The sequence below is a fragment of the Myotis yumanensis genome, unplaced genomic scaffold, assembly GCF_028538775.1.
Source record: "Myotis yumanensis isolate MYYU_CA2020_CCGP unplaced genomic scaffold, mMyoYum1.0.hap1 SCAF_6, whole genome shotgun sequence".
Classification (NCBI taxonomy): Eukaryota; Metazoa; Chordata; class Mammalia; order Chiroptera; family Vespertilionidae; genus Myotis; species Myotis yumanensis.
In genome coordinates this window covers 93,504,803-93,514,072 of record NW_027223757.1, presented here as the reverse complement: position 1 = coordinate 93,514,072, position 9,270 = coordinate 93,504,803, and the positions used below count along the sequence as shown (strand labels likewise).

The window sequence follows — 9,270 nt, the reverse complement described above, 5'->3', positions numbered from 1 at the left end:
ATGCAGGAGCCCTGACTCCAGTCCTCGCTCAGCCACAGACTCGTGTGTGGACAAAACACCATCTCTCTGGGCCTCAGTTTTCTCACCAGTCGTGGAAGGGCCAGTGCAAATCTCCCAGTTCTGTGGCCTAAGTGAATATTTGAACACAGAACGTAGACAAGTCCCATGATTTGCTAATGTATGCATCTCCCTCAGAACTTCATCCCCCGCCCCCCCATGGCTTGACCTGAGTTTGACCTTTGGATATTACGACATTAAATAAGAGAGTTGTTTCTGTATATTTCATGCTTTATTTGCTGCAGAGGGATTTGCTGGGGAGCGGGTGCCCTGCTCCCAAGCCCAGCCGCCGGCCATGCAGCCCTCCACGGAGGCTCTCCGCGGCCAGTTCTCCCAGGAGCAGAGCGGCGGTCACCTGGCTGCTGGAGAAAATCAAGGTTTGCAGCTGAGTAGTGGCAGCAGGTCCCCAGGAGCTTATGAAACCACCTTCTAAAGCTGCCTGCGCTCCAGGGAGGAGGGGCACCCCCCCTCCCAGGGGTTTGGCCAGCTCAGCCAGCCCCACTCTACCCTCTCTGTAGCCTGGGGCAAGTCAATTAGCCTCCCTGTCCCTCGCTGCCTTCCCTGCTCCCAGGTGAGAAGGAATTAGTGGCTGTTTGTCAGCAGAGACCTAGCTTTGCCCAAGTAACTGGGGCAACCTTGGGCTGGGCAAGGCCAAATGGGGCTCAGGACTGCGATTTGCAGAACGATGAACACAATGCAGGCTTGCGGCCAGACAGCATTGTTTTCCTCAGAGTACCCAGCGGCTCAGTGGGGTTTTGAAGCAGGGAGGGCTGGTGGGTTGTCACCAGAAAGGTGTTTGGGACGCGGGCCTGAGCCACTGAGGGAGGTGCCCTGGCTGGGGGCTGGGCTCCTGGAGGCCGCAGCCATCAAGCCGCCTGCTCCACGGCAGGGGAGGGCACGCTTGTGGGAGAAAACAGCTCGTTCTCGGGTGCAAAGCAGGAAAGCAAATCGCTGTCCCCAAACCCTGCTCAGACCGCTGCTTGCTCCTGTAATGCTAACACGGGTGGGTGGTGTCAGTGCCGGTGACGCCGCCCTTACCGCTCTGGGTGGGCAGCACTCGCTCAGCAGCCCTTCCACGGCGGCCGGTACTTTCCCAGCTGCCTGGAGTTCATCCTCATTTCAATTTCCACGGGAGCAGTGAGCTGTGAAATAGGCAGAGTTAACAAGGAGGGAGGGGCGGAGAGGGAGGGGGGAGTGCCGAGGACCCCTGGGTGCCCTGCGGGTGCCCCGCCGCTCGGCCCCCACCCTGCCCATCCTCTGGGATCCTCTGGGCTTCCAGGGCCTGCTGGGAACTCTGCCCACCCCCACCCCCTACCCCCCGATCTAACCAGGGGGCTGGATCCTGGAAGGTGCTGAGACCTTCTGGGAGGAGGATCAGCACACCTCCTCTGGGGGTGGGGTCACAGGAGGGGCGGGGCTGGCAGGACCCTCCTGGCTTTTCATGTGGGGGACACACGCCTCCCCTTCTCCTGAGGCTATGCCACCACGCACCAGGTGTCACCCTAAGGCCTTCAGCATATTATTACGCCTCTCGGTAACCCTATGATGTAGAGACCATTACTGTCCCCGTTTTGCAGATGAGGAAACTGAGGATGAAGTGGTTGAATAACTTGCTTGAGGCCACACAGGTACTAAGTATCGAGGGATAAAATGGTAACCAGCGGGCCTGTCTCCAGGGTCAGTGCCAGTGCCCACCAGGCTCTACTGCTCTGGCCCTCTGGGGACACAGTGAGCCCCTAGGGATGTGTCTGGAGACTCATCGCGCTGTCACCCCCAGAGCTTCCTGGTTCACTGGTCTTGCTGCCAAACCAGCTCCCCACCCTCACCGGCTCCCTGGGGCTGGGAATGGGCTCGGATGCTGCAGGGCAGCCTTGGGCGGCCTGTGTGGGGCTCAGGGTCCAGCCCGGCCTATGCCGTCCCCTGGCTGTGGTTGTCCTCCAGGCCTCAGTTTCCTCTGTAAAGGGAGGAGGCTGGGCTGGACGATCCATAGGGCCCCTGGCCTGCCTAGCATGGTTCCAGGGAGATGGACAGGGGACGTGAGGTGCCCCCTGCCCCCCAAGCCTCCCGGATGTTACATCGGATGTAGCTTGTGCTGTGGAAACCTCAATGGGTGCCTTAACTCTGCCCCGGTGCTCGGAAGAGGGCAGCTCCGAGCCAGCCTCCCTTCACCAGCGGAAGGACTCACTCCCGTTCCCTCCTCAGAGCCCAAGGAGCCCCATGTGGGGCCACAGCACCAAGAGGAGCCTCTGGGCTACATGTTGGACCTCACTGTTTGGGGACAGCATGCTGTGCGACCTAGGGGTCAGGAAGATCACAGCCAGGGTCCGGGGGAGGCGGGAGGCATGGAGTCCAGCTCGTTCTCCCCTGACCCTGGGTGACCTTGGCAAGTCCTCACTGGTCTCCTCCTTCCCAGGCCTCCACAGGGAAGTGCCTCACGCTCAGTCCTGGGGCCTCTCCCTTCTGCATCTGCCCGCGCTGGTCAGCGGCCTCGCCCTGTCCCGGCTTGAATTCATCTAATCGCTGGGGACTCCCACGTGATGTCTCAGCCCTGGCCTCTCCTGAAGTGCCCACTTCACTTACCCACCTGCCTGCATTGTCTCCACCCAGATGCCAACAGCATCTCAGTTTACAGGCCCCCTGACCTCCTGACCTTCCTCTTGTCACCCTGCAGCTAGCCATAGGCTTCACCCTCCCGGGGTGGCAGCTCCATCCTTCCCGTGTCCCGGCCGAAAAAGGGTTTTCTTTTTTCCCCTTTCCCACATCCCATATCCATTCTTCCAGCAAGTCCCGTGGGCTTCTGCCTCCAAAATATTTCCATAATCTGACCTTTGCTCTGCCTCCACCATGACCACCTGGGCTGAACCACTCTCTCTCGGGTTCTGCAGCCTCCTCAGGGGTCCCCCTCGCTCAGCCTTCACCCCTTTAGCCTGTTCTCAATGTACATCACGTCCCTCCTCTGCTCAAAGGCCCCAGGGCTCCCAGTCAGCAGAGTGAAGGCCAGGTCCAAACAATGGCCCATGACGTCCACATTCTGCCTCATCTCCCTCTTTCTCCCCTGTGGCCCCTCTGGCCTCCTCGCTGTTTCCTGGATGCACCAGGCCCACTCCTGCCCCAGGGCCTTTGCACGGCTCTTGCTTCTGCCTGGAATCTCTTTCCCCAAACATTCCTTCAAGTCTTTGCACTAATACCACCCAATCATGAAGCCCGCTCTGATCACCCTATTTAAATGGCAGCCACCCCCTTGCTTTCCCTGCTTTGTTTCTCCGTAGCGCTTATCCTACCTGCCATGGGGCACAGTGGGCTTATTATCCTGTTCGAGGAATGTTGCCCATCCTGGCATCTGTTTCTGGTCCCCCATTGGAGTCAGGGTGCCAGGAGGGCAGCCGACGCATCCGTTTTGTCTACCGCTCTATCTCCCGGGCCCAGAACCGGCCACACACACAGAGGGCTCAGGGGTATTCATGGTTGGAATACATGAGTGTGAAACTACAGTTGTGCTGGACACAGTCCAGGCTCGCCGGCCCGGATGGTCTGGGCACCCTAACCTGTTGCTGAAGGTCCTGGGCCCGGGTCTCCACACGAGCTGTCTCGGGTCATCTCTCTCCCGTCGGGGCCTGCAGCTTCCCCCTGACAGTCTCCTGCTTTCCCTTGTGCTGCCCAGAGTCAAGTCCCTGCTTGGGACCCCTGTGGCCTGGCCCAGCAGGCTCTGCGGCCCTGTTGCCTCTCAGGCTCCTGGCCTCGAGGACCGCACACCCACCAGGTGCTTCCTGAGCGGGGCCGTCGCCTCCCTGTTCCTGCGGCGGGGAAGCCCTTGCTCTAGCTCTCATGGAGGGGCTCCTTGTCATTCAGGTTTCAAAGGCAATGCCACCCCCTCCGAGTGGCCTTCCCTGACTGCCAATCCCACTCTCACTCTCTGACACTCCTTTACTCGGTGCCTGAAACGGTGCACTGTCTCATGTCGGGGCCTGCCTCCCCACCGCATGGAGCTCACTATTAGACCCTTGGCTTGCTGCTGAGCCCTGGCGCGTCCGGTGGCTGGCCAGGGGCGCCCACCAGGTGTCTCTGCATTGGCCGCCTGTCCGCTCACCTTGATAACTTGGTCGTCTTCCTCCTCGGTGATCTCTTCAGGGTCCAGAGGACCCACCTCTTCAGACCTCTGCTGTTCGCCCAGCGATTTCTTTTGCTCCTTGTTCCGCTCCTTTTCCTAGGGGCAGAGCACAAATGGCACAAAACCCGCCCTCCCTCTCCTCCCCAGATGGCCCTCGCCTGCTTCTGCCCAGGGTGCCAATGGCCCCAGCTCCCTCAGGCCACAGCCCCCTTCTCCCGTGCCTCCTGCACGAGTCGCAGACACCGTGGCCCAAGACTGGCCCTCGAGTTGCCCACCAGCAGGTCAACTTGCAGAGGAATCTGGTCCTTTGAAGTTCAAACATTGCACCCAGATTGTTACTGTTAATTAAGTTAAAAAGCTGAAAATAATGGCTGCCCTGCATGCATATTAAGTGTGAAAATGTGTTTTTCTTAGCAGAGAGCCTATAAAAAAGATGGTAGACAGCCTAGCCTGTAGGGTGCCAGGGGCCCGAAGCTGGAGTCCCTGGGAGGGGGTTTATAAGAGGGAAGACAGGGAGATGACTGATGGAGGAGGGAGCTTGCAGCTTCTTCATACAAACCCCGGAGCCGGGCAATTGCAGGGAGCAAGACCGCAGAACAGGTTCACGCAAAGCATCCTGTGGTTGCCGTTTTGCTAGTTTATGTTCTACTGAGTTTGGCTCTTTCTGTCCAGCCCCCATCTTGCCTGGCACCCCACTGGCCAGGCCCGAGCACTCAGACCAGACCCCTCTGCACTCTGGCTTCTTAATGGCACTCCTGGGGTTCGGTTCGGGCCTGCCCTGGCCGGCGGTTCTAGAACCGTGGTGGTCTTTTCTGGAGAGGGACCAGGGTGAGGGAGGTGTGTCCTTCCCCCTGGGGTTCAGCTTGGGCCTGCCCTGACGGGTGGTTCTAGAACCACGGTGGTCTTTTCTGGAAAGGGACCGGGGTGAGGGATGTGTGTCCCTGAAGAAGGGATCTGGGTCCAGCCTTGGCTCTGCAAGGGCCGCTGCGCAGGGACGTGGACGCCTGCCCGGGACAGAGGGTGCAGATACGGAAGCCGACCCCAGGCCCACGCGACCTCCCAGAGAACAGGGAACTGACTCTGGTGTTTGTCCCTAGCGGGGCCTCGGCCTCAGACGGGTGGGATGTGCCAGTTCCATTTCTTCATCTCCTCGGGTGAAAGAGAAACCCGTGTCGCATGGGCACTCAGAACCCCTGTGTCGAAAGTGAGTCACTGGGCACTAACCGGTTTTGCTCAGTGGATAGAGTGTCGGCCTGCAGACTGAGGGGTCCCGGGTTCGATTCCGGTCAAGGGCATGTACCTTGGTTGCGGGCACATCCCCAGTAGGGGGTGTGCAGGAGGCAGCTGATCGATGTTTCTCTCTCATCAATGTTTCTAACTCTCTATCCCTCTCCCTTCCTCTCTGTAAAAAATCAATAAAATATATTTTAAAAAAATAAAGTGAGTCACTGGGCCCGGCCAGTGTGGCTCAGTGGTTGAGCGCCGACCTATGAACCCAGGAGGTCAGGGTGCATGCCCGGGTTGCAGGCTCGATCCCCAGTGTGGAGCGTGCAGGAGGCAGCTGGTCAATGATTCTCTCTAATCATTGGTGCTTCTCTCTTTCCCTCTTCCTTCCTCTCTGAAATCAATAAAAATATATTTAAAAAAATAAATAGAGTCACCAGGAGGCAGTCCTGCCGCCCAGCTGTCCTGCAGCTGCCACCTGGTGTCGCCTGGGCTCTAAGAGAAGGAGGCCTTGGCTGCTGCCGGACGTTTGCCCACCGGGGTCCCTCCTGCTCTCCCAAGGCGCCAGCTCAGTCTCACCTGCCCCCCCCCGGGGCTTCCCAGGTGCCAGCCCGAGTGCCTCCCCTCCTGGGACTCAGCACTTAGGACAGGGCACCGACTGGGCAGTTAACCGGCTAGTGACTTCCCCACGGGTCTGTCTTGGCTCCCAAGCCGGCTCCTGAAGACGGAGGCCTTGGACTTCCCCGTACGTCTCCCTGTACGTCAGCCTCTCACCCAGATGCTGAGCGAATGTGCACTGACGTGGTAACTGGAGGCTCCTCGGGAGGTGGGTGGCCGGGTGGGAAGACATGCCCCCCTGACACTGAGTGGCTCTAGAGGAGTGGAGGCCCGGGCGGCGCTGGAGCCTGGGCCCGGCCCCCATGCTGTCCCCTGGCAGAGCTGATCAAACGCAGGTCGACTCTAGACCTAACACCGCTTCAGTGCGAGCAGGGCTGTGTCACCTGGGCCACAGCGGTGGGCACTGGACGGTGGGCCATGGGCAGTGGGCCATGTAGGTGGGCAATGGGCCGCAGGGGTTCTTACCTGCATCTTCTGGAGCTCACTGTGCGTGAAGATGGGAACGAAGGCTTCTGCCTGGGAGGCCAGCAGAGCGGCGACGTGAACCACCAGCAGGGCAGCCAGGGCCTTGCGGGACACCATCCTGGAGCTGGGCGACAGGGGCTGCTGTCACTGGTGGGGGCAGTGATGGGCGGCTGCATTGGAGGCGGGAGCGCTGGTCCAGGCCCCGCCTGGGCTGTGTGACCCTGGCACCTGCTCAGCCCCTGTGACAGGGCCTGCGTGGGGCTTTACCAGGTGAACTCAGGCCCCTCTCTGCCCCAGAGCCCTGAGAGCTGACCACGCCCCCGGCGAGGCCGCCCGGCCCCTGCCCGCACCAGGGAAGACTCATCCCACGTGGGCCCTTCTTGTTATAGGTGAGGAATGCTGGGGCCCCAGAGGCTCCTGATGTGGGAGGGACCTCGTGTCTTAGAGAAAAAAACCCCTAGATACCACAGAACCATGCTGAGGCCTGGGGAACCTGCCCCGCCCCCTGAGCCGATTAGGGTGTTGGAAGGATGGACCCAGGTGCAGATGCCCAGCTCTACTCCAGGTCTCGAGGGAAAAGCACTGAGACCTGCCCAGTGGAGGCAGAGCCAGACAGAGCCGGGGTGAGGCGCACCCGCTGGGCAGCACTGGCTCTGGAACCAGCCCCTGCCCAGCTCAGTGAAGCAGCTGCCTGTTCGCTGTCATGAGAAACAACAGGGGTACCCCTCCCTGCAAGCTGCCACCCCACACCTCCTGGGCCCCTCTCAAATCCAGGAAGTGGCTTTGTCTGGAATGCAGGCAGGAGGGTGGGCTGCAGAGACCTGGCAGGGAGCAGTGGGTGTGGTGGCCATGGGACTGAGACAGGACTCAGAGGCTGGGCGGGGGCAGGGCCGGCCAGGAGGGCGGGGGGAGGAGGATGTGGTCTGCTTGCTGGGTGCTGGCCTGGGTGATTCCTTCCTAGCCCTCCCTTGTGATCCTCATGCCCACCTGGGAGCAGGTGTGACCTGGGGAGGGAGGAGACGTGGGGAGGTGGAGGGACTCATTCAGGGGTGGGGGAGTGGGGAGTAAGGGCTGGAGCCTGGCCTTCTGAGGCGGGATGCTTTCCCCAGTCCCCACGGCATGTTGCCTCTGGCCACAGAAGGCAGGGAGGGGCCTCGCCGGGTCAGGCCTGCGACTGGACTCCTGGTACCAGCGTTCCTATGCTGGGTGGGCTGCCGGGCCCCAGGCAGGGAGGGGTTTCAGATAATGAGCTTCCGGGGCTCACCTGGGGGTGGGACAGGATATGCTGTACAGGAGAGCCCTGCCTGAGCTGGCCTCTTGCTTCTCCCGGGTCTGCCTTGTCTCTCCCCAGAAAGAATCTTCCAGGCTGTGTCCTGCCCCTCTGCCAGGCCCTCTCTCTCAGTCCTCTGAGGCCACCTGTGTCCAGCAGACGCTCCTCTGCATCTTGCTACCCTGGTGCCTACCCTACTTTCTCTCCTCGTCTGGATAAAACTCTATGAGCAAGAACACTGGCACCCAGACAGCCAAGGCCTCCGGGCCAGGTGCGTACGGGTTCCCCAGGGCGGGGAGGGCCACCAGCCTCTGAAGACCCCTCTCTGGGAGGACCTGAGGGGACAGAGGCCAGTGGGGGTGGGGAGCCCTGAATCTCAGCTCCTCCCTTGTTCCTACCCTTCCCCTTCCCAGACTCTGACCCCCACCCCTCCTAGAGGAGACGCCTGTGTCACAGTGAAGCCGTTCCATTTCCTTCACGGAGATGCTGCAGACCCTTTTCATTCTGTGTTGGCATTAATCCACTCCGTAAGAATCAATAAAAACTTGAAATAAAAAAGGCAGAATCCAATTGCTGCTCATTTTCTTGATCCAACTGGCAGTCGGCATGTCTCCTACACGCACTGTGTCCTGGGCGCAGGGGGGAGCAGGCTGAGCTCTCCGCTGCCTGAGGGCTGACTTCTCATCCCAGCACTGGAGGGGCGGGTGTTGCCTCCAGCCCATCCCCAACTGCCCCTCCAGAGGAGGCCAGGCCTGGGAGCCCTGGGGACCCGTCTTTCCTCTTCACGTCCAGGGCAAAGCTTCCATACCACAGGGGCCCTGGGGCCCTGGTGAGGTCTGGGCTGAAGTTTCTGGCCGGCAGTCAATGGCACCACTGACCCCAGACAGCCTCGCTGCTGCCAGGAATTGCACCCACCTGCCCCCTCCTGCCTCCACGCTCAGGGCGGCCCCGCTTCTCCTTACCTGCGAGCCTTTACCTGCCACCCGAAACCAGCGTGGGGCACTCAGTTGGACCCCGCTAAGTATGGAAGGTGGCAGAGGGGCTACCCTGGGGCTCATGCTCATCCCCCTTCCATGGCTACTCACAGTGCGAGCGTGGTCAGCGTGGGCCTGGCGGAGTCGCTGCTCGTCCTCTGTGTCCGCCTGGCCTGACGGGCCCTTATATACCTCCAGTCTCCCCTTTGGAGCGCATTGACCTTTGGCCACACCTTTGGGGGTGCTGGGTGGGGAGCCTGGATTCTTAGAGCTCGTGGAAACAACGGCAGGCCTGCCACGCCATGGCTGGGGCTCTCCCGGAGGCCTCTTCTGCCGGCCACAGCCAGGGTTCGGTGGCGGCCAGCACCACCAGACCTCCTGCCCACGCAGACCTCGGCGCCCGCTGAGGGTCGTTCTACTGAAAGCCCTTTCTCTGTTGTCCCTTCCATGTGGGGTCACCAGGCCAGCCCTGCTGACTGGAGTCTCTGTTGAGTTTTCCCCCTTAAGATCCTCTCGGTTCATCCATGAATGAAAAGAAAACAACAGTCCAGACC

General features: G+C 60.7%; 1 protein-coding gene across 2 annotated transcripts; it reads right to left on the bottom strand.

The window, feature by feature from the left end:
- Positions 1–279: 279 nt before the first annotated feature.
- On the bottom strand, positions 280–8,866 carry MLN (motilin). Of its 2 annotated transcripts, none has more exons than XM_070419434.1 (5): positions 8,828–8,866; positions 6,473–6,596; positions 4,145–4,261; positions 1,096–1,199; positions 280–419 (listed from the first exon to the last, which is right to left on the bottom strand). In XM_070419434.1, the coding sequence occupies exons 2-4, from the start codon at positions 6,587–6,589 to the stop codon at positions 1,119–1,121; spliced, it is 315 nt and encodes a 104-aa protein (XP_070275535.1). In that variant the 5' UTR covers positions 6,590–6,596; positions 8,828–8,866; the 3' UTR covers positions 280–419; positions 1,096–1,118. The 2 variants fall into 2 exon arrangements, with proteins under 2 accessions (XP_070275535.1, XP_070275536.1); XM_070419435.1 differs by having other exon boundaries at positions 280–416.
- Between the last annotated feature and the right edge of the window lie 404 nt (positions 8,867–9,270).